General features: G+C 41.7%; 1 protein-coding gene across 2 annotated transcripts in view; it reads right to left on the bottom strand.

Moving 5' to 3' along the window:
• MYO16 (myosin XVI) overlaps positions 1 to 26087 on the bottom strand; it is a 519236-nt gene that overhangs the window by 327018 nt on the left and 166131 nt on the right. For both annotated transcript variants that reach the window (XM_027557960.1, XM_027557959.1), the window contains exon 4: positions 24890 to 25033. In XM_027557960.1, coding sequence (XP_027413761.1) covers positions 24890 to 25033 — 144 coding nt within the window. The remainder of the gene's footprint in view (positions 1 to 24889; positions 25034 to 26087) is intronic.

Below are 26087 nucleotides of genomic sequence, written 5' to 3'. Positions count from 1 at the left end.
AACGGCAATCCACCCTAGTGTTCTTGCCAGAGAATCCCATGGACAGAGGAGCCTGGCGGGCTACAGTCCATGGGGTAGAAGAGAGTCGGACATGACTGAGCAAATACACATCAACAACTGTTAATACAGAAAGCAGACCAAAACTTGCATTTCTAGCCTATTTAGGAAACCGACCCAGGAAAGTGCCCATTAAATACAGCTGGCAGGATCACATAGGAAACTGGAGTTATTTTTTGAAGACAAATTATGGTAGATGTTTTGTGATCAACTCTGATGGACCAAAAGGTTCAACTGACCCTTGAGAGGATCAAGAGCCCAGCCCCAAGTACTCGTCCCCACCCCTACCCCCGATGCTGTGCTGTAAGACGCTCAGTCTTGTCCGACTCTTTGCGACCCCATGGGCTGTAGCCCACCAGGCTCCTCTGTCCATGGGATTCTTCCAGGCAAGAACACTGGAGCAGGTTGCCATTTCCTCCTCCAGGGGATGTTCCCAACCCAGAGATCGAACCCGCTTCTCTTATGTCTCCTGCATTGGCAGGTGGGTTCTTTACCACTAGCGCCACCTGGGAAGCCCCGCCTCCACAACCCCCCTGAAAATCCCCAAATAGCCAATCCCTGGCTGCTGAGCCAGGCACACCTCTGTGCCCGCTGCACTAGAGCAGCCTGGCTGTCCTAGCACGACACAGTGGCCCTGCCTTCGGATTCTGACGTCCCGTGTGAACTCCAAGCTTCCCCAGACTATCCTGTTAAATCCTTATGCTCCTTGCTCTCCGCAGAAACTCACTGCAGAGCTGTCCTCATGTTACCATTGCTTTAATGAAGCCTGATCCCACAGACTGTAGCCCGCTGGGCTCCTCTGTCCATGGAATTCTTTCAGCCAAGAATACTGGAGTGTGTGGCCATTCCCTTCTCCAGGGGATCTTCCCCACCCAGCGTTTGAACCCGAGTCTCCTGCATTGCAGGCAGATTCCTTACCATCTAAGCCACAGGCAAGTCCAGCACAGTCACAGTTCAGTCCCTTTAATAAAGACTGAGCTCATGGCTTCCGGCTGGTTTTTCTCTTTCCAGAAACTGCTGCTGCTGCTGCTGCTGCTAAGTCGCTTCAGTCGTGTCCGACTCTGTGCAACCCCAGAGACAGCAGCCCACCAGGCACCACCGTCCCTGGGATTCTCCAGGCAAGAACACTGGAGTGGGTTGCCATTTCCTTCCCCAATGCATGAAAGTGAAAAGTGAAAGTGAAGTCGCTCAGTCATGTAGGACTCTTAGTGACCCCATGGACTGCAGCCCACCAGGCTCCTCCGTCCATGGGATTTTCCAGGCAAGAGTACTGGAGTGGGGTGCCATTGCCTTCTCCTCTTTCCAGAACTGCTTTCTGACAAAAAAGCATCATCCGGAGATGTTAATGGATGAAGTACATCGGATACGACTATCAGACATCTTTCAGCTTCACAGGCTCTCTCCCTCAGGCACCTCTGAACCCACCTGCTTGACGCTCCCCCTCCCCCAGCACAAACACAATGATGGATGCGCTTTCATCCTTATTAATAAACAAGTAGTCACAGCAATTGTTACCCTGTCTCTACCTTCCTTAATGAGCTCCGTAAAATTTACCAGGCAAGACTTCCCATGCGTCTCCTCCCAAAAGCCTGTCACTAAACTCAGGCCAAGAAAGCGAACGCTTCACCCTGTTCTTCTTCCTGAATACAAGTGTGTATGGCACTGTGAATATAGTTAATATGGTTCATATAATATCCAAACCCATGGCTTTACATGAAAAGGAATAGCCTTTTATATTAAATAGTTTGTATATTTATAATATTAGGGGCTTCCCAGGTGGCACAGTGGTAAAGAGTCAGCCTGCCAACACAGGAGACCTAAGAGCTCTGGGTTCAGTCCCTGGGTTGGGAAGATGCCCTGGAGGAGGAAATGGCAACCCACTCCAGTATTCTTGCCTGGAGAAACCCATGGACATAGGAGCCTGGTGGGCTACAGTCCATGGGGTAGCAAAGAGTCAGACACGACTAAGTGACTGAGCACACACACACATTTATATATTAAATAGCCATATAGCAGTGGTTTTCCCAGGTGGCGCTAGTGGTAAAGAACCTGTCTGCCAGTGCAGGAGGCCTAAGAACTGCAGGTTCGATCCCTGGGTCAGGAAGATCCCCTGGAGGAAGGCATGGCGACTCACTCCAGTGTTCTGAGATCTCACCTTGTTTGAATGTGTGTGTAGCTATATAGTGCTTCCCTAAGCCTTAGCAAGTCTGCACAGGTTTTCGAAAAGACTGCTCTAATTATAGTAAAAAGTAGGTCAAAGTGGTAGAACATTCCAAATCTTCATGTTTTCCCTCCATGTAAGCTGTACTGTTCACCTGACCGTCCAGAGTGAACCACATTTCTATAGCCATAAAAAGAGACTCCCTTATTTGAATAGAACACGTTAGATATTTCCGATTTTCCCTTACCTAAGGAAAACTTCATTTTAAGGGTCTAAAGACGTCAAATTATCTTCTCGGTGCCTTTCATTTTCTTTCATAGTCAGAGTTTGAAAGGAGGTTACTTGAGGCAGTAGTCTGAAGTAGATTTGCTAATGATTTTTTTTTCTCTTAGTCTCCAACCAGGCAAATAAGGTTTTGCATATTTATCCTGGCTTCACTGGTTAAAGAATCAATTAAGACACAGAACCACAGGGCGCCCTTACTTAATTCAGTTCTAACAGGTAGGAGGTAATGAAGTTATTTTTTCCCCAATGCATAAATGTTTCAGGTAGAATCTTATCCATGTCAGACATCTGGGTGGCAGATGACAGCGAATATAATTAAGGGTCACATATTATCAGTAACAGCAAAAATAAATAGTACAGCATCGAGGTAGCCCTGAAGGCAGGGCACTGGGGGAGAATGCTTTCTTAAGGACTAATGAGGCTTTTTCAGAGAAAGTCTGAAAACGAAAGGTGGTGCTGAATGTTTCATTTGGGTTCATTCACTGAAATTTCCACCCGCTAATCACTGGTCTATGCTGCTGAAAAACCAGGTGTCGTCCCACGCACAGACCTTCCCAGGGGGGCGGGAACTTCCCTAATCACAGACCACAGCTAGGTTCTCTTTATGTTCCCAACAGTGCCTGGCGCATATGAGATCCTAAAAACTATTTACCGGAAAAAAAGGAAAATAAGCAACCAAACACTGAACTTAGTTACTACAAATTGAGGCAAAGGATTATGATTGCAGGGAAAGTTACTTTTAACTAAATTTTCTGACATGCGTTTTTAAGAGTCGATACATACAATTACAAAATCACTCTACGCATACTTAAGTTTCCAGCCTTCACTGTTTCTAGATAGGTGACAATTGCAGGAGACTCTTTCATCCCTCCCTCTCCCCATCTCTCCTTCCTTTTTATTTCCCTCCTTCTCTCCCTCCCTCCCTTCCTTTGTCACTGGACACGGGTGAGACATCCCACCAGGGGTGGCTCTGTCCCCACCGTGCAACTGTCTGGTCTTAGCCAAGGTCCCCAGAAAGCCTGATCCTGTGTAGTAAAACATGCAGCCAAGGGACACCCTGAAAAGGCAGTACTTCTAGACTCAGAATTCTGAAATTGTGCACATGTATATAAAAACCCCACTGGCAAGATTCCTGGCTGATTGTCATTCTTTAGTCTGATGAACTCAGGGTTCATGTGCGCTGGTGGCTCCTAATGGGTCCCCCTGGAACGGAGCTGCTGATGACTTGCAGAGCAGAACTCTGAGGCAAGTCCTTCCATTGGGCGTCAAGAAAATCAATCACACTGTGATTGGTTTCATCAGGGAAATGAATGTTGTATTATGCAAAGCAAAGTACTCAAATGCTTTTGTAGTTGAGGATTGGATAGTTCCTACTGGGAGTCCTGAATACATCTCCTCTCTCGTAATTCAAACTGGAAGCCCCACTTTGTCCTAAACTCTGCTCCGGGAGTATCGAAATAGAATCCAAATCTCCCATTCTCCTCAAATAGGAATCTTCTTTCCTGCATGTCAGATAACATACGAACGAATAAATGCACATTTCTGCAAGTAAATGTTTTATTAGTTTATGTAACAATTTACTGTCAGTGAATAGAAACTTGTCCATGTTTCATTTAATAATAATTCTCGAGCATATTAATATTGAAATTTGAAAGACGGGTACCTGATGGACTTTTAATCAACGAATACCACTTTTTATATGAAAATACTTTGGTAACTTTTGGTTTTGATATAACTACAAGTTAGCTCAAAGTTGCAAGCGCAGTGCCAGGAACCACGGTGTGTCTCTTATGGGTTGAATTGCATGGCCCCTAAGGAAATGCTGATGCCCGAACCTCTGGTACCAGTGAAGGCGACCGTTACGTGGAAACAGGACCGCTGCTGACGAGAATCGCTACGATGCCATAAGGATTCTGGGGTAAAGTAAATGACAGGCGTCCTAACAGGAAGAGTGGCACTGGGGACGAAGACAGAGGGGAGACAGCCACGTGAGGAGGAGGCAGAGACTGCAATGACGGCTGCCACAAGCCAGCAGGTAGCTGGGGCCACCAGGAGCGGAGAGAGACACAGAGGACGCCCTTCAGAGGTGTCAGAAGGAGCACGGCCCCACCAACACCTTGAGGCTGGACTTCTAGGCTCCAGAACTGTGAGAAGCTAGTTGCTTCAAGCTACCCTGCTTGTAGAACTTTATTATGGCAATCCCGGGAAAGGAATACTTTACCCTTTAGTCAAATTCACCAGTAAGTTTACTTTCCCCTATTTTTGCTTTCTCTTTGTCTCTTTCATTTTTCCTAATCTCTTCAAAGTGAGTATAGCATCATGTTGCTTTACTCTGAGATATTTATGTGGCTGTTGTTCAATTGTAAGTCACGTCCAACTCTTTACGACCCCAGGGACTGCAGCGTGTCAGGCTTCCGTGTCCTTCACCATCTCCCAGAGTTTGCTCAAACTCATGTCCATTGAATCGGCGATGCCATCCAACCATCTCATCCTCTGTTGCCCCCTTCTCCTCCTGCCTTGAATCTTTCCCAGCATCAAGATCTTTTCCAGTGAGTTGGCTCTTCGCATTAGGTGGCCAAAGTATTGGGAGTTTCAGCTTCAGCATCAGTCCTTCCAATGAGTATTCAGGGTTCATTTCCTTTAGGATGGACTGATTTGATCTCCTTGCTGTCCAAGGGACTCTCAAGAGTCTTCTCCAACACCACAGTTCGAAAACATCGGTTCTGTGACACTCAGTCCTTTTTTTTATAGTCCAACTCTCACATCGATACATGACTACTGGAAAAACCATAGCTTTGACTATTTGGACCTTTGTCAGCCAAGTGATGTCTCTGCTTTTTAATATGCTACATTTCAATAGCTTTCTGTTTTGGTATATACTTCAAAAAATAGGGACATTATTTCAAATGTGTTATCAAAATCAGAACATCTGACATCACAAAAACTCTATCCTATACAGCACCAACCATATCTGAGCTTCATTAATTTCACTGATGACATCCTTGATCGCCATCACCCTCTGACTCAGAATGGAATATGGAGTCTCCCAGTTTATTGTATTCCCCTTTCTCTTTAGCGTGCTTCCAGCTGAAACAGTTCATCTGTATTTTTCCTTAAGACCTTCTTGCATTAGGTTCTTCCAATGAAATTTTTGGCAGGCCAAGGACACAGGCAGTCACATTAGGTATGACACCTGGGTCCCGCTGCTGATGCAGGTAATTAGATCACCTGGTCAAGTGATGTTTTTATGCTGTGAAGTTGCAGCTAGGAACCCATGGCTTCATACTTATATCAGTAAACGAATGAATCCCTGATACATGGGAGAAGAAGCTCTTCCATACAGTAGAACACCAACTCATACATGCAGCAGGAATGGCAAGGTTAGAATCTAACATTCATTACAGGAATAATTCAGAGGTTTCCCTGTGGCTCAGCAATAAAGAATCCACCTGCAATGCAGGAGACTTGGGTTGGATCCCTGGGTTACAAATATACCCTGGAGAAGGGAACGGCAACCCAATCCAGTATTCATGCCTGGGAAATCCCATGGACAGAGGAGCCCAACAGGCTACAGTCCATGGGGTCACAAAGAGTTGGATATGAATGACTGAGCGACTGAGCACACAGATAATTTTGATCAGATGCAGACGGAAATGATGATGCACATGCTTTTGTGCAGTCCCTGCCCTCTCCACTCTGCACCACTGTGTACTCTTATTGTTGAAACAGATGGATTGGCAAGGATTCTATTTTATTCTGCATTATTCAAGCCACCAAAAGGAACTAGTGGAGAAACACCTTAATCTGGCTACCTCAAACAGTTGAATCGCAACCCCTTTCCCCAAACTTGAGCTGATACGTCAGAGTTGTTAGTCTCAAGGAAGTCAGAGAGAAGCTTCAGGCAGGGTGTGCACCAGCAGATGGCCGTAACAGAGCGACTTAACCCTGATGACCACTTAACCCTGATGAACACCTAACCCTGATGAACAGGGCTGAGAAGGAAGGACTCGCCATCTTGCCATTCCGTCCCTCCTGTTACTTGAGTCAGACCACCCAGAGGACTTCAGAGCTGCCACCTGCCTGAGAGGGCAGGGAACACAGGGAACTGAACCCCAAAGTCCATGCATCCCCAAAGTCCCAAGCAGAGGCTTTTTCACCGATACCCATTGTCCAAGCAGAAAGAGAAAACTAGAAGTACATAATTTTCCTTTGGATCCTAGATTTTTGGGCAGATAACACAGGAGGCAATACAGCTGAGAAATCCATTTATTCATCAAGGAACTACATATTAAGCGCTTATTATGGTGAAAGTGTACTTTGAGATTTTAATGATGGTGAATTTCTATGGTAATAAAAAATTGAAAACCTGTATGACAAGCATTTAAAATTTTCTAACAGTTGAAATTACATTGAAACCCATTTTTACAGCTCCCTCTGTGAACATTCTGAGGTCAGTAATTATTACTTTGGGAGCATGTAAATATTTATGTGTAGCCTGGCTGCCATGCTAAACAGTAAACCACGCCAAGAAAAGAAACCCTGCGACAAAGAAAAGGTAACTGTAGAATTCCAAGGGACTGGGGTGTGAATGGCATTCACAGTCCTAACTAAAGAAATCTCTAACAGTGATCCGACGGAAGTTTAAGGGGACCACGAGCAGAAGATGAGCACGTGGACAGAATGGGGTATCCAACCAGGGGTTAAAGGAGCTGAAGCCCTGTCTTCCACACTGAAGATGAAAAATCAAGGTGTACCAATCTAAATAGCTATTTACCTCGAAACACATATAAAAGTCAGAGGAACCATCTAAAAGAGTTAGAAGTGGTTGTATCTGGGAGGAAAAATTTGAAGGGTAGAGCTAAAGAGAAGACAGAAGGGCTGACCTTTGCAGAGCCTCCAATAAGCCTTGGAAAACTCTCTGGCTTTTGAAAATATGGGTATGCACGACAGTTAAAAATCTAAAATAAAAAAAAAATGCATGATAAGTCGCTTTGGTCATGTCCGACTCTTTGCGACCCCATGGACTATAGCCCACCAGGCTTCTCTGTCCGTGGGATTCTCCAGGCAAGAATACTGGAGTGGGTTGTCATGACCTGCAGGGGCCTTCCCAATCCAGGGAGCCCACCTGCATCTTCTCTACCTGCTGCTCTGCAGGCGGATTCTTTACCGCTGAGCCTCAGGGGAAGCACACACACGGAAGACTGGCCTAGGTACAAATACGGCATGAGACGCGATCGCCCTAATCACAAGATGATGTGATAACAGTATTGTAAGAATAGAAAGTAGTGAAAACATGCCAAAAAGAGGGTAATACTTAGTTAAGGACATTTTATGATGCCACTGCATACCACTGAAAACCATGATGCAGAACAAAATTTTAAGGCCTGGAGAAATACAGAAAAAGTGAATATAAATAGGCTACCAAGATGTATATATTAATATCAGATAAATTCTGTGTGAATTTTACATGTGTGGGGAAGAGAGAAAGGAGAATGAGACTGATTTAAAAACACATCAAAATATATTCAGTGGGGACAACCCTGGTGGTCCAGTGGCTAAGATGCCCTGCTTCTGCTGCAGGGGACACAGGTTCAACTCCTGGTTCGGAACTAAGATCCCGCATGAGGCGCAGTGCAGCCAAAAAATAGAAAAAGAAATTTAGATAAGTTAGTATTAAAGTAAAAGAACAACACAAAAGCAAGAAGTTTTATATATATATATATATATATATATATATATATATATATATATCCAATGACTATGTGAAGGAATTATGAATGATATTAATTTTCTATACATTTGTGGGTGTCTTTCCATTTTATACAATAAACACGTGTGATCTTTATATTGAGAAAACTATCTTTGAAGCTGGACTGGAAGAACACAAGCTGGAATCAAGATTGCCAGGAGAAATATCAATGATCTCAGATGTCATCTGCAGAAAACACCACCTTTGTGGCAGAAAGTGAAGAGGAACTAAAAAGCCTCTTGATGAAAGTGAAAATGGAGAGTGAAAAAGTTGGCTTAAAACTCAACATTCAGAAAACGAAGATCATGGCATCCAGTCCCATCACTTCATGGGAAATAAATGGGGAAAGAGTGGAAACAGTGTCAGACTTTATTTTTGGGGGCTCCAAAATCACTGCAGATGGTGACTGCAGCCATGAAATTAAAAGATGCTTACGCCTTGGAAGGAAAGTTATGACCAACCTAGATAGCATATTCAAAAGCAGAGACATTATTTTGCCAACAAAGGTCCGTCTAGTCAAGGCTATGGTTTTTCCTGTGGTCATGTATGGATGTGAGAGTTGGACTGTGAAGAAGGCTGAGCACCAAAGAATTGATGCTTTTGAACTGCGGTGTTGGAGAAGACTCTTGAGAGTCCCTTGGACTGCAAGGAGATGCAACCAGTCCATTCTAAAGGAGATCAGCCCTGGGATTTCTTTGGAGGGAATGATGCTAAAGCTGAAACTCCAGTACTTTGGCCACCTCATGCGAAGAGTTGACTCATTGGAAAAGACCCTGATGCTGGGAGGGATTGGGGGCAGGAGGAGAAGGGGATGACAGAGGATGAGATGGCTGGATGGCATCACTGACTCGATGGACGTGAGTCTGAGTGAACTCCAGGAGTTGGTGATGGACAGGGAAGCCTGGCGTGCTGCGATTCATGGGGTCGCAAATTGTCAGACACGACTGAGCGACTGAACTGAACTGAACTGATCTTTGAAGCTGAACAATGAACAAAACTATGAGATGCAATGAGATGAAAACACACGACCATTCTCTTGGGTCCCTGGCAAGTTTTAAATCTACTAAATTCAACGGTGAGGAGTAAAACTGGAGACAAGTCAACAATGATCTGATGAGCTGGCTCCAGTAATATTTGAATTAGTCAATGGCCAGAGTATAGTTAAAGGTCAACCATCCAATTAAAAGATACAGTTTCGTAAGCAAGCCTATTGAATATGAATTTCTGAGAAAAAAAAAGTAAGAAGAGAGATCACGGGTTCGAGGGTTCATAAAGATCCCCCACATGGTTACGGTTAAGTTCAACATCATTTCAAGTACTGGGCACATGTTACATGTTCTATGAAGCCACTGATTTCTTCCCATAGACTGCTTTGCTGGAAGCACACAAATTTCAGTAAATACCTGTTGACTAAGACCTGAAAGAGCCAGGTAAGAGCCAGGACATTCCGAATTCATTCATCATCCATTCATACAGTTATTCTCCAATACCATTCTGATGTTTATTCTGCTTTAAAAAAAAAAAAACCCTGTTTGACTAATCAGAACATGTGTTATCTGTTATGAGAAAACACAGCCTTTTCTGGGTCTATTTAGCAATAAGCTGAGAATACAGGCTGTGAATATTCTCTGTCCCTTTAACATGTTGTGTTGTTGGTCTTCATGTGGGTTTATCTCCAGTGCCTTATGATGTCAGGGCCTTTATCTCCTTTTCCTTCTGTGGTGCAGAAAATTCTATGACAGTTTTCAAGTCCTATGTTGTAATATTTAGGTACGTACAGAAGGGAAACCACGTAAAGTTTAAGATGCTTTTACACTTGATGTAAGGATTCAGATCGCAGTTTTCTCAGAGGTTTGCTTTTTTCATGTTTCAATGACTAGCTTTTCCTATACAGTAAGTCCCCCAGATATGAACGGGTTTCATTCTGAGAGCGTGGCTCTAAGTCCAATTTGTTCCTAAGTCCAACGCAGTCAGCCAATGCACTAACACAATTCAGATCAGATCAGATCAGTCACTCAGTCATGTCCGACTCTTTGCGACCCCATGGATCACAGCACGCCAGGCCTCCCTATCTATCACCAACTCCCGGAGTTCACTCAGACTCACGTCCATCAAGTCAGTGATGCCATCCAGCCATTTCATCCTCTATCGTCCCCTTCTCCTCCTGCCCCCAATCCCTCCCAGCATCAGGGTCTTTTCCAATGAGTCAACTCTTCACATGAGGTGGCCAAAGTACTGCAGTTTCAGCTTTAGCATCATTCCTTCCAAAGAAACCCCAGGGCTGATCTCCTTCAGAATGGACTGGTTGGATCTCCTTGCAGTCCAAGGGACTCTCAAGAGTCTTCTCCAACACCGCAGTTCAAAAGCATCAATTCTTTGGTGCTCAGCCTTCTTCACAGTCCAACTCTCACATCCATACATGACCACAGGAAAAACCATAGCCTTGATTAGACGGACCTTTGTTGGCAAAGTAATGTCTCTGCTTTTCAATATACTATCTAGGTTGGTCATAACTTTCCTTCCAAGGCGTAAGCATCTTTTAATTTCATGGCTGCAGTCACCATCTGCCGTGATTTTGGAGCCCAGAAAAATAAAGTCTGACACTGTTTTCACTGTTTCCCCATCTATTTCCCATGAAATGATGGGACCGGATGCCATGATCTTCGTTTTCTGAATGTTGAGCTTCAAGCCAACTTTTTCACTCTCTAACACAATTAATTGGCTATAAATACTGTATGGTAATAGATTTATAATTCTTTTCACACAAATAATACAAAAATCTTCCAGTACAGTAGCATAAGCCAGTACAGCAGCTGGCATCCAGGGGCTGGAATCCACTGAACAGGAAAGAAGAGTTACAGGCTGGAGGAGGGAGAGGAGGTGGGCGATGGTAGAGCTGAACCAGCAGCAGCGATAGGAGACGCAGGGCGAGCTGCAGCTCCATTCAGGCCTTGATGGAATGCACATTCCCATCGTCGAAAGCTCGCAACTCGAAGGTTCTTAGGCAGCAGATGTATTGCGATGAGTATAGTCCTCCCATCACCACAAGGAAACTCTCGAGGCATTTATCCCCTTGACTTTCATTGTCATGAAATACAAGCTTCTGATTCTCCTTCTAAATCTGGCTCGCCTTTCTCAGTCTTCTCTTTAGCATCCTGTTTCTCTCAGAATCTTTTGATTAGTTTACTTTGGCCCCATTTCCCATGTTTTTTCTCGGACTTCACGTTTTCATGGGTTGATCTGATTTACTGGAGGGCTTCTGTTACCCTGTGTATACAAATAAGACTCCTCTCTCTCTCTGCTGAGTTCCAGAACTAACTGCATCCTAGACTTCCCCAGGTGGATGTCTTCCTGTCTCCTATTGATCCTGACCTTCAAATATTCAAAGAAGTTCACAGTCCTTCTCATGGAAAAAGATTTCTTGGCTGCTGTTTGCTTTCTTTGTACATTGCAACCTCTCTCCCAATTTTCAGAATCAGAAAGCTTTAGTTCATTCTAAAATCCCCTCCTCTTCTTTAATGCCTACATTTCAAAGGTCAATATTACTATTGACTTCAATGCAAAATATATCATCAGTATTTCCTTCATTCGCATGGTTACCAGTCTCAACTCACAATCACTGGGTTTTAGGAAATGTTCTCCCAAAGGCAGGCTCTCCAGGGAGATGTCTGTTGGATTTTACTCCACTGCTTCCCAGGCCTCTCAGACCAGCTCAGACTCTCTACTCTCGAGCTTGCAGAGCACCCTTTACTAGCTCCTCACAGGCCTCACAGAAAGCTAAGATTGGATGCATGATATGCATAAAAATATGCATGCTGCTGCTGCTAAGTCACTTCAGTTGTGTCCAACTCTGTGCAACCTCATAGACAGCAGCCCACCAGGCTCCCCTGTCCCTGGGATTCTCCAGGCAAGAACACTGGAGTGGGTTGCCATTTCCTTCTCAAAAAAATATGCATAAAATGCATAAAAAACCAGGACTTCCCAGGTCGTGCAGTGGTTAAGAATCTTCCTGCCAAGCAGGAGACACAGTTTCTATTCCTGGGTTGGGAAGGTCCCCTGGAGAAGGAAATGGCAACCCACTTCAGGATTCTTGCCTGGAAAATCCCCATGGACAGAGGAGCCTGGTGGGCTACAGTCCATGGGGTCACAGAGTCAGACACGACTGACTGACTTGACTTGTAACCTTTAAAGCCCTAGCCCACTGTTTTAATAATATTCTTCAAGGATTACAGAAAGGAGCACCAGCACTTGTGTCTAAAAAACTGTTCCCAAACTAAACTTTCTTTTGCATTTTAATGCCTAGGAAGTCAAATTGGATTAAATTTAAATATATTTCATAGTCTAATCGCACTTTTCCACATCATTTCTTTCATATAACATTCCTTCATTTTCCCAGTTTCTTGGGCATATAGACTGCTCCTTTCTTCCTGAGTCATCGCTTATCAATGATTTAGCAAACAGTAACATGCCTAGCAAACAAATACCAAAAATACAGGACAGTCATAAAAGCAAGGGTATAATGTGTGCATTTTATGAAACAGTAACCCTCACCTCATCTACATTCGCATTTTAACATAGAATTCTGAAAGTTTGTTAAGATGTTTGCAAATTACATAGTTCTCAAAGTAAAAGTCTTTGGAGGATTTAAATATTACTTTTCTTACAGACTACAATCATTAAGAGAATATAACCTACAGAATTTGTCAGAGTGATTTTCATTTGGCAAGTTCTGGCTGGAGATTTCTAAATTAAATTATTTTAAAAAACATGGATCTCATAATTTCTTCATTGAAAGAGATAAGATATCTAAAGTGTAAATGACCTAACATCATATTTCTATTAATATTAAAATACCCAAATCTTACTACAGCCATTGATAAAATATTGAAAAAGAAATAAGGGTGTCAAGAATATGAATGCAGACAGAGACGTTAGATTAAAGCATTGATCAGGAGTATGACTATTCTGGGTCTGATATCTGTGTTTCCCCAAAGTAAGTGAGCAGTTTTCACTACAATGGTATAATACAGCACTTTTCAAATGTGGTTTAAATATTCAATGTTTCTTTAAATTTGAATGTGAAGAAATTTCTGATTTTGTGCAGCTTGATTTACTAGCAATCACTACAGACTCAGGTCCCTGGGATGAGTTCTGAACCAAATAAAAAATCACTGATAACTGCCACCCACACCAGACGCCAAGTGAGCCAGCCAAGTGTGCTCTCCTCCTGGAGTCAGAGCATGAAGCAGCACGCTCTGGTGACTGAAGTCCAAAGAGCGGTATTCCTGCCCTTGCTCAGGCATAGGAATGTGAATTCATCCTCTGCTCAGATGAATGGACTGTATGGAAGTCAGCCTCAAAACTGAGCAGTCCTGAATAACACACGCAAGTGTGTTATATACAAGCCATTGGCACTGAACCAAAATGCACACTCACAAACAAGCTCTAGGGATAGGACACACGGTTAGACAGATGTGCATGGGACCCTGGTGAGCGGCTTCCAGGGTGTGCAACTGAGAAAAAGCACAAGCTGGATAGAAAGTCTAGGCGCCAAATTACAGGATTCAGGGTGTGGCGTTTCCCTTCCGATAAATGTCTGGGTGTGACCTGAGGGTTCAGTACAGGTGTGACTAGCACTGAGTTAAACGCTGAAATAACCATCCTTCCCTAGAAAGTTCATAAGATATTCTCTTTACCTTTATCTTTATGCTATACCATGGAGGGAAGACAGCACGATTCTGCCAGGACACACTGACTTCTATAAAAAATCCTTGCTGATGCTTCCATTGCTGATAATTTGCAACATAAATACAACGACTATCCAAGAAGCTGATGTGATGTCTGTAACACGAATACCCAGATAGCATCAGCTGTGTAAGATCTGACAGCTCTCAAAATACAGCGCCGGTTTTTTGAATGTATTTTATAGTAACCATCCAGGTCATTAAATGTAAGAGGAGTGCAAGTGGATGGAGAACCTGATTCTTTTCCAGCTAACTGTCATTTGATAGGCTCATTCTGATGGCCCAAAGGGGCCTTATTTTCAGAAATGTAATTTAAGAGTGCAGGAAGGCTACAGCAGCAGACTGAGGCATTCCAATAGGTTCTATATTATCTTAGATTTTAAAAAGCTAATGAATTTCCAGGATCCTGCTTTTACTTAACAACTATTTCAAAATCCATTTCACCTCTTTAACTATGAATGAGTTAAGTCTATTACAAAGTGTAGATTCCTTGTAGAAGCCTAGTAATATTTTTGGATAATGGATAACTCAGTAAAGCCATTCCTGAAAAGAAGTAACTCCAAAAAGAAAAAGTACATTTAACTAATGCAAAAACATATAATATTCCAAAATAGCGGGATTATGCTTTATTGTTGTTAAGCCTCTCTTATTATGCATTGGATTTATTATACAATACTGGTATAATGTCCCAGTCCTTACATCCTTTAGATCAACCTTTTTGATGTACTTACTTGATGCAATTTAATGTTTGACATATTTAATAATCAACGTACTTATTTTAGAACCAAACATTAAATATTTTAATACTTGATTGACAAAATTATTTTCCTCTACAAATTCATATATTTTTTCAAATAAAATGGAAATTTCAACCTGATATCAAGCTCTAGTTGGCTGGATTCACCTGTGGCTCAGATTTTGAGGTTGAAATATATTCCTGGCAACTTCAGTTCTCTGATGGGTCCAAGAAAAAATACTGATTTTCAGTTCATTCAGCCTTTTTTCTTCTTTTAAGGACAGGAAGGACAAATTCCTAGCATATCTGAGCTGAAACCAGAAATCATCCATATGTGTTTTTTTTATTAATGACACTTTGCTTATTTTCTGAAATTTACTTTTATGGTCTTAATCACTGTTTAAAATGAGCAAGTATTTTCATTATAGATAAGATACTTATACCATGAACTCTACTGTTGAGAAAGTCGAGGTAGCAATAGATTTACAAAAACACAACTTAAGAACAACCAAAAAATTCAGAAACAGAAAATAAAACGGTGGTTCCCAAGGGCTGGAGGGCAGACAGGATGGGAGATGCTAATGAAATGGCAGGAGCCTTTAGTTCTAAGATGAATAAGCCCTAGGAGTGAACGCATGTTATAGCGACTACACTTCATAATACACATTGCACACCTGAATTTTGCTAAGAGAAGAGATTTTAAGCATTCTCACTCCAAAAAAAAAAAAAAAAAAAATTAATACTAATTATGTGAGATGAAAGTGAAAGCTGCTTAGTCGTGTCCGACTCTTTGTGACCCCATGGACTATACAGTCCAGGGAATTCTTCAGTCAAGAATATTGGAGTGAGTAGCCTTTCCCTCCTCTAGGGGATCTTCCCAACCCAGGGATCGAACCCAGGTCTCCCTCATTGCAGGCGGATTCTTTACCAGCTGAGCCACCAGGGAAGCCCAAGAATACGGGAGTGGGTAGCTGATCCCTTCTCCAGGGGATCTTCCCACTCAAGAACTGAACTAGGGTTCCCTGCATTGCAGGCAGATTCTTTACCAGCTGAGCCACCAGGCAAGACCATGTGAGATGACGGATGTGTTCATTTACTCGATTGTTGTAATCATTGCACAAAACTGACTTAAGTCATCATGCTGTAAAATACATACAGGCTTATTTGTCAATTACATAAAACCAATTACCATAAAACCGAAAAAAGAAAAAATATATCATTAATCAATAGTCACTAACCGGGCTTGTACCCAGAGTAGCTGTCTTCGAATTTGTACTCCAATTAGCACAAAGAATACAAACTTGAGTAAAAAATATTGAATATTTGCCCCATTTCCTTGCTTGACAAACTTGCTTTTAGACCTAGTGAAATATACATTAAGTGGGATAAACCATGAAATGTGTCCACTGACCCCATCACAGAGATGTCAAAGCATTCTTATCAAAGGGCCATTTGAGGGGCTTGAGTGGAGAGAAATCATGTCACCTAGATGGAGGGATGGGGGCCATAAATTAAGGTCAGCAAAAGTACACTGTCCTTCAGAGAAGTTTGACTATGAACATGAGAAGCATAACAGGGTGACCATCCAAGGAAAGAAGTTTGATCAATTTTCTATTCTTTTGTTTTTCTGATTTTTTTAAACTAATGGAAAGGACTAGAACATCAGTCAGTAAGTTCAGGCACTCAGTCATATCTGACACCTTGGGATCCCATGGACTGCAGCACGCCAGGCTTCCCTGTCCATCACCAACTCCCAGAGCTTATTCAAACTCATGTCCCTTGAGTCTGTGATGCCATCCAACCATCTCATCTTCTGTTGTCCCCTTCTTCTCCCACCTTTAATCTTTCCCAGCATCAGGGTCTTTTCCAGTGAATCAATTCTTCATATAAGGTGGCCAAAGTATTGGAGTTTCAGCTTCAACATCAGTCCTTCCAATGAACACCCAGGACTGATCTCCTTTAGGATGGACTGGTTGGATCTCCTTCAAGTCCAAGGGACTCTCGAGAGTCTTCTCCACCACCACACAGTTCAAAAGTATCAATTCTTCAGCGCTCAGCTTTCTTCACAGTCCAACTCTCACATCCATACATGACTACTGGAAAAACCATAGCTTTGACTACACAGACCTTTGCTGGTAAAGTAATGTCTCTCATTTTTAATATGCTGTCTAGGTTGGTCATAGCTTTTCATCCAAGGAGCAAGCATCTTTTAATTTCATGGCTGCAATCACTATCTGCAGTGATTTTGGAGCCAGACAAAAAAAAGTCTCTCACTACTTCCATTGTTTCTAAATCTATTTGCCATGAAATGATGGGACTGGATGCCATCATCTTCCTTTTCTGAATGCTGAGTTTTAAACCAACTTTTTCACTCTCCTCTTTCGCTTTCATCAAGAGGCTCTTTAGTTCTTCTTCGCTTTCTGCCATAATGGTGGTGTCATCTTCATATCTGAGGTTAATGATATTTCTCCTGGCAATCTTGATTCCAGCTTGTGCTTCATCCAGCCCAGCATTTCAAATGATGCACTCTGCATATAAGTTAAATAAGCAAGGTGACAATATATAGCCTCCTTTCCTGATTTAGAATGAGTCTGTTGTTCAATGCCCAGTTCTGTTGCTTCCTGACCTGCATACAGATTTCTCAGGAGGCAAGTCAGGTGGTCTGGTATTCCCATCTCTTTCAGAATTTTACATAATTTGTTGTGATCCACATAGTCAAAAGCTTTGGCATAGTCAATAAAGCAGAAGTAGATGTTTTTCTGTAATTCTCTTGCCTTTTGAACGATCGAACAGATGTTGGCAATTTGATCTCTGGTTCCTCTGCCTTTTCTAAAGCCAGCTTGGACATCTGGAAGATCACGGTTCACATACTGTTGAAGCCTGGCTTGGAGAATTTTGAGCATTATTTTGCTAGTATGTGAGATGAGTGCAATTGTGAGTAGTTTGAGCATTCTTTGGCATTGCCTTTCTTTGGGACTGGAATGAAAACTGACCTTTTCCAGTCCTGTGGCCACTGCTGAGTTTTCCAAATTTGCTGGCATATTGAGTGCGGTACTTTCACAGCATCATCTTTTAGGATTTGATATAGCTCAACTGGAATTCCATCACCTCCACTAGCTTTGTTTGTAGTGATGCTTCCTAAGGCCCACTTGACTTCACATTCCAGGATGTCTGGCTCTAGGTGAGTGATCACACCATCATGATTATCTGGGTCATGAAGATCTTTTTTGTACAGTTCTTCTGTGTATTCTTGCCATCTCTTCTTGATATCTTCTGCTTCTGCTAGGTCCATACCATATCTATACTTTATTGTGCCCATCTTTGCATGAAATATTCCCATGGTGGAGAGTTCTGACAAAACGTGGCCTGCTGGGGAAGGGAATGGCAAACCACTTCAGCATTCTTGCCTTGAGAACCCCAGGAACAGTATGAAAAGGCAAAAAGATAGGGCACTGAAAGATGAACTCCCCAGGTCGGTAGGTGCCCAATATGCTATTGGAGATCAGTGGAGAAATAACTCCAGAAAGAATGAAGAGATGGAGTCAAAGCAAAAGCAACAGCCAACTGTGGATGTGACTGGTGATGGAAGTAAAGTCCAATGCTGTAAAGAGCAATATTACATAGGAACCTAAATGTTAGGTCCATGAATTAAATGTCCATGAATCAAGGTAAATTGGAAGTGGTAAAACAGGAGATGGCAAGAGTGAACATTGACATTTTAGGAGTCAGCGAACTAAAATCGACTGGAATGGGTGAATTTAACTTAGATGACCATTATATCTACTACTGTGGGCAAGAATCCCTTAGAAGAAATGGAGTAGCCATCATAGTCAACAAAAGAGTTTGAAATGCAGTACTTGGATGCAGTCTCAAAAATGACAGAATGATCTCTGTTCATTTCCAAGGCAAACCATTTAATATCACAGTAATCCAAGTCTATGCCCTGACCAGTAATGCTGAAAAAGCTGAAGTTGAACGGTTCTATGAAGACTTACAAGACCTTCTACTACTAACACCCAAAAAAGATGTCCTTTTCACTATAGGGGACTGGCGTGCAAAAGTAGGAAGTCAAGAGATACCTGGAGTAACAGGCACATTTGGCCTTAGAATACAAAATGAACCAGGGCAAAGGCTAATGGAGCTTTGCTAAGAGAATGCACTGGTCACAGCAAACACCCTCTTCCAACAACACAAGAGGAGACTCTACACATGGACATCACCAGATGGTCAACACCAAAATCAGACTGATTATATTCTTTGCAGCCAAAGATGGAGAAGCTCTATACAGTCAGCAAAAACAAGACCGGGAACTGACTGTGGCTCAGATCATGAACTCCTTATTGCCAAAATCAGACTTAAATTGAAGAAAGTGGGGAAAATCACTAGACCATTCAGGTATGACCTAAATCAAATCCCTTACGATTATACAGTGGAAGTGACAAATAGATTCAAGGGACTAGATCTGATTGATAGAGCACCTAAAGATCTATGGACAGAGGTTCGTGACATTGTACAGGAGGCAGGGATCAAGACCATCCCCAGGGAAAAGAAATGCAAAAAGCAAAATGGCTGTCTGAGGAGGCCTTACAAATATCCGAGAAAAGAGGAGACGCTAAAGGCAGAGGAGAAAAGGAAAGATATACCCATTTGAATGCAGAGTTCCAAAGAATAGCAAGGAGAGATGAGAAAGCCTTCCTCAGTGATGAATGCAAAGAAATAGAGGAAAACAATAGAATGGGAAAGACTAGAGATCTCTTCAAGAAAATTAGAGCTACTAAGGGAACTTTTCATGCAAAGATGGACTCGATAAAGGACAGAAATGGTATGGACTGGAACATAAGCATGAATGAAGTTAAAGGAAAACGATACAAGGATGACTATGGAAATGAAAGCTCCATAAATGACGATGGAGAAATCTTTGTAGAAGGAGCAACTCATAGACTCTGAAGAGGATGTGGAAGCAATTAGCTTATAAAAGAGAACAAATGCCTCTCTAAGGGTGGAAGAAAGCCGAAGTATATTTAGGAAAAAATCAATACAGTTTTTAGTAGGAAGTTGAAGGTATTGAAGCCTGAAAATTTCAATTTTCTCAGAAAAGCTGAAGGCAAGACCAACCTCTGAAAAAAATATTAACTCTGGCGTGTGTGTCATTGTTTACATAAAGAGTTGAGTGATACTCATATGTTCTGCCCAGTTCCAACTGGAAACCAAGGCGTATCATGAACTGTTAGGCTTTAGCTCATTTTCTAGGGAGAAATAAAATGTCATGAAATGGCAAGGTACCCTGTGTTCTAATATTTAACAGATCAAAGTGATGGAAAGGGTAATTTATAATTAAACAAATATAGAAAACAGTGTACTAAGATTTAACCTGGAAATAGTCTAAGTAATGAATGAATGAAGTCTTGGAATGATTTAATTTTGGTCTATCAACTTGGCCAGGCTCTTCAGGCGGTACAGTGTTGAAGAATCCTCCTGCCAGTGCAGAGGATGCAAGAGACAGAGGTTTAATCCCTGGGTCAGGAAGATCTCTGGAGGAGAAAAGGGCAATCCACTTTAGTATTCTTGCCTGGAAAATTCCATGGACAGAGGAGCCTGGCAGGCTACAGTCCATGGGGTTGCGACTGAGCACAGCACACATCGGCTTCGGCCACCTCGCATGGAGCAGGCAGTGTGTGTTTTGAAACATCACTTGCTATTTCAGTGGCAGCAGAACTGCTCGGTCCCGGCAGCTGCCTGCAGCGCCCGCTAAAAGGACCTGGTACCGCTGTGCCCACTGAACAGTGTGCGACACACTACGTCCCGCAGGCAGAGACATCGCTCACATGAGACATGCAAACATCAAAGGCCAAAGGTGGGGGAAACACACAGGGCAGTTTCAGGGGATCGGTCCTCTGTTACTGGAGAGACACAAAGATAGTATGTCGGTACTGAAACACTGCTGTTTCATTATTAGTGAATTGGTATTGGTCTCACTCACTAAATGACTATCCATGTGCTGGTATCTCCTACACTTCGTGATTTCAGGGAGTGAAAATATACTGCAAGATATCCTGGGAAAATTTAACAGTAAGGGTTCACCAATTCACCGTTCCCTGTCATCCCTTGAAAAATAAAACTATTAAATAACACTTTATCCTTCAGTTATCTATTAGTCATTTCTTGACAGTATGTATAATAGACACCCTTTAGAGTAAGGTTTATTAAACAGATCCAAGACAAGTGAAGAATCAAAGCTTTTCCTCTCCAAGATAAAACAATCTGAGATGACTATTCAGGAGCACAAGTAATTCATTTTCCCCCAATAGAAGCATCTTATAGTTCTTAACTCAAATTATTTTCCATTTGAAATGATTAACTCCACTATAAAAAAAATGATTTGTTTCTTATGGTTCAAAATGCAATGGGCTGCTAAAGTGGACAGACTGGTCACAGTTTTAGGATTGCTAACAGGACAAAGCAGCTTAGCAACTGTGGCCACAACAAAAAATCAAATGTGAAAATTCAGATCTAGCATGCCTCAGATAAATGCAACCCTCTTATTCAAAGTCATGTCAGCGAAGAAGTGGACACGGAGCAATGCTATTAAGACACCATGGTAAGAAACAGCACAGAAAAGTCTGTGGTTCCTCTCTCCACAGGTAAGAGGCAGAGCAGATTCTGATGCTTACAAGTATACATTCAAGGCATAGATGCGCTAATAAAACAGGCCATGAATCAGATGTGTATGCAATATAATTATATATATATATATGATTAGGTTGAAATAAATATGAAGTCAAGATTTTCAAGAGATGGTTTGAGTTAACCACTTTTCAGCTTTTACAATTTACTCTTGGCTAACACAGAAGTTTCTTAAAGTCTGGGAAACAGCAAATCACTATGGTATTATTTTAAAAGAAATCGTTTAATGTGCTGATGATTGTAGCAGCGAGTGGGAGAAAATGCCAAAGAATAGGGGAATAAAATAAAAGCACCCCAAAAGGAGTGTCGAGAAATCCTTCTCATCAAAATGGAGCTATCACTGAGTCTGACAATGACATGAAGGGGGTGTCCCCAGTCAAGACAACAATTTAGTACTTCTTCAGACTGTCATTTTTTTTCTGAGCAAGAATTTGGGAAATGGCATTGGTGCCAGAGCTTCTTGATTTTCCTTGGAAGATACTGTTTAACCTCAACAAGAACAAGGCTCACATATATTTCCTCAGATATGCAAAAAGTCACACAGAAGACCTAACTAATTTGCCACTGTATGTCTAACTTATTTCTATAATTATTGTGTACCTTCTATATTGACACCACAGGCACCAGTTCTTGCTCCGGTTGTAATCATGCTTCATCCCTGCCCTCAGGGTGGTCAGGGTGATTCTCTACTTCTGGTCCATCAGTGATATTTCTGGCAGCCATGCTGCTCGAGACCACAGCCTCCATATGCTGAAGGGGAGTCTTCTGCTCGAGACCACAGCCTCCATATGCTGAGGGGGAGTCTTCTGCTCGAGACCACAGCCTCCATATGCTGAAGGGGAGTCTTCTGCATGTGGTTGCAGCTTCTGTGCCTTCAAATCAAACCCTGCCACTCTCGAGCCCTTCCCCTGGCTGTCCGTAAAAGTTTAAATTGTCAGCATCCTATGAGATGCCTAGACCAGGACTAAGTGCAGACTCTATAAAGAAGTCAGATCCTCCTACCCTTTTCCATCAGAAGAAAGAAACAGATATTCCAGAATGAAGGCAGGAAGGAAATCCTGGCAGGCAGTGAAATAAAGCCTGACAAATTCTCTGAACTCAAGAAAGTCTTTATCCAGCAATACATTGAGGAAATGAGAGAAGGATTTTAAGAATTCAAGTGCAATCACATGAATATGGGGTTCTCAGAATAACCATAGGCATTTTGCATGAATGAAACAGAAATAGAAAGCCTATTCTGGCAAAGGTTTAGCGTAACTAATCACAATCAGAGAAAATAAATGGAGACGGGGCTTGAAAAAGTGACTGAATCTCTCAACTAATATTCAGAAAAAAAATAAATTGAAACATAGGAAAACAGCAAAAGCTATGAATCTAACTTTCTAACTTATTCTTATAAAATTAAAGTTCAGCATCACTCAAGTCATCCAGTGGTTGAACTTTCAAAAAAAAAAAATATATATATATATATTAGAATGTTCCTGGCAGTCTAGTGGTTGGGACACCATGCTCCTAATGCAGAGGGCGTGAGTTCGACCCTTGATCTGGGAAGCAAAGTGCCACATGCCTCACATCCAAAACATACAAATAAGCATGGGAAAGTGAGGAATAAATGATTTCTGAAAAGTTAGCCTGCTCTTCTATGAGTTCAGAGAATTCTAAACAGTTCACAGTTGATGATTTCATAATGTCACTTGAAAGGTCATATGGTTCTCTTCTGAAAAATTGTCCCTATAATAATAAGCAACTAAGCAAACCCCACGGTCTTTATGCTGACTTGCAGTGCAGTTCCTCTTAGGCTAAGTTTCTGTAAAATGAAGACTTGTTCTTACCAATGAGCGAAGTGCTTTACTGTGTGTTTTCCTGTAGAGTCCGAGCCCTCCAAATGATTCTATTTCAAGCTAAACAGTTCTTATTTCCTTTACCTTTTTTAATTCATTTATTATAGCCACCACATTCCAGGATTTGAAAGGAACACATTCCCAGTGACATACACTTCTACTATAAAAACAAAAATATATATATATAAATTCTTGAGGGACAAATTAGACAAAACTAGGCCAAATTAAACCTCTTACAAGACATCTCCAGTCATAGTCTTCATCCTTAAATGCTTTTGCTTATGATCGTAAAAAGGGAGAAGAAAACGGTGTGGCAGGATTGTGTTTTCTAAAAGGATATCTTCAAGTCCTAACCCTAAAATCTGTGACAGATCTTATATGGAAATAAGGTCTTTGCAGATCAAAGTGAGATGAGGCTGTATCGCGTTAAGGTAGACACTAAACCCTATGACTGGTGTCTTTATAAAGGGGTATTTGGATGCAGACACATAGGAACGAAGGTCCTGTGATAACAGAGCCAGAGATGAGAGTGGGGCATCTCTAAACAAAGAACACCCAGGACTCTAAGGGGTCTCTGGAAGCTAGGGGAACCCACGGAAGAATTCTTCCCTAGAGCTCACAGAGGCAGTGCTTACAGTATTGCCAGCATCTTGATGTTAGACTTCTGGTCTCCAAAATGTAGGACAATATGGTTCGTTTATATTTAGCCATCAAGCATGCGGCGATTGGTTAGAGCAGGCACCAAGACCCACCGGAAAAAGGATCAACTTTGGACAACAATCTTGGGTTCAAATCTACACCTTGTTTTCTGGACTATGGCAACTTGCTTAATATCTTTGAGTATCGATTTGCTTGCATGTAAAATCTTGAGGGCTTCTGTAAAAAGCCAGGTACATAATAGAAAATCACTAAGGAACTGTATAATTTTTATCAATAAAGCAAAAAAGCAAAATCATTCATTCTTACTCTTATATTCTAGTATGCATTCTAACAATCCTGCATAATTTCTTAAAATCTTTGTTAGAGATAAACCAATCAGAAAGGATTCCAATTCTAAAGTAATTACAGTATGTGTAAGGATCCATGTCTACATCTGAGCTATAACTGAAGACAATGACAGCAAAATAATTCCAGTGATTTTATACTTAAAGTTTTCACTTTCCTGGAAACACAAATGTTGTAGGCACCTTTTTGCTAGATTTTAACATGAGAAGAAGATTCAATATAAGCCGTATATCCTTACTATCATATGCCCGGTTTGGCTGAACATTAGGAAAATGAATTGAGAGAGAAGACAATAATCATCAAGCTAGTTAGCTCTGACTTGTGAGGTATCAAGGCATACAATTTCCAAGAAAAAGGTGAGAGGAGTTCAGTTTGGTATATCTACAAAATGGCTTTCCTAACTATACAGTGACCCACAACCTCAGTCTCCTAATTATCTTGTAATTCCAGGCAAATAAGTGCTGACATAAACACACGTATTTTTTCTCAACTGAAGTATCACATACTATCAAAGAGTATTAGTTAAGTATGTAGACTTTTCTACGTCTGGATACTTAGGTAAGTATCTAGACTTCTCTATGCCATCAAATCTCTTCAAATGGTAATAAACTGGATCGCTTTACTTACTAATATAAGCAGCAGGACAACGTCAGGGTTGTCACACGCACAGGCAATGTGCATCGGTGTCCAGAAGTCTTCATCCTGGTGGTTGACATTGGCCCCTCTGTCAATCAGGATCTCTGCGATGAAGACATTATCATACCGAGCGCACTAAAAAAAAGAAAGAAAGAAAAGAAAATATACTATTGCAATAAACCATGATAGGCTTACTCCTATTCCAAATTTCTTTTATACATACAGAAAACTTTAGTGCCAATTATGGAAGCTGGAGGTGGAGCTCAACTGGTGAGGAATTTGCTCCCCTTTTGTACTAACTTACAAGGAAAGAAGCTTATATAAGAAAGGAAAACCGCATCTATGGACAGTAGAAAGGAAAAACAGACTAGGTATTATAGAAGACAAGATTAGTGACTTAAAGGCAGTAAAAACGATATGACATAAAACAGAGAGAAAAATGACTAAATAAATGAATGGAGTATCAGTGAGTTGTAGGAAAACTTCAAACTGACTGACTGACAACTCGATAGACTGACAACATTGGAAATGGGGACTACAGGATAAATTTCTGGTTTTGTCATTATTTAATTACCTTTAAAACTAGCAATTAGAAGACAGCCTAATTTTTAAGCTTCCCTGGTGGCTCAGCGGTAAAGAACCCACCTGCCAATGCAGGAGACACAGGTTCAATCCCTGGGTTAGGAAGATCCCCTGAAGAAAGAGATGGCAACCCACTCCAGTATTCTTGCTTGGGAAATCCCGTGAACCAGAGGAGCCTGGTGGGCTACAGTCCCTGGGATCCCAAATAGTTGGACAAGATTGAGCGACTGAGCAGAGCAGGAAAGTGATTAAAACACTTGGAATTCAAGCTTCTAATAAAAACACAGTTCACAGTATTTTTGCATTATTTTCTTTTACTGTATAGAAACATACATGCTTTAATGTTCAAGCAATATGTAAACAGAAAGAGTTAAAAAGAAAAAGGAGATTCTGCCTCCTCTCCCATTTGGGTCACTGATAAAAATTTCTTATCTACTCTTCAAGATTTTCTCTGCTGTTGAAAAAGATTCTCCCCCTCCTCCATCTATCTCTCTCGAGTCTAGAAAATGTACTATTCCCTAACCTGTTTTTGACATTTAACAATATGCCCTGAGCATATTTGCGAATCTGTTGCAGCTTGTTTCCATTATGCTTATGTGTGTGCTCA

Source organism: Bos indicus x Bos taurus, chromosome 12, assembly GCF_003369695.1.
Source record: "Bos indicus x Bos taurus breed Angus x Brahman F1 hybrid chromosome 12, Bos_hybrid_MaternalHap_v2.0, whole genome shotgun sequence".
In the NCBI taxonomy this organism is placed as follows: domain Eukaryota; kingdom Metazoa; phylum Chordata; class Mammalia; order Artiodactyla; family Bovidae; genus Bos; species Bos indicus x Bos taurus.
This window is presented reverse-complemented; position numbering and strand designations above follow the sequence as displayed.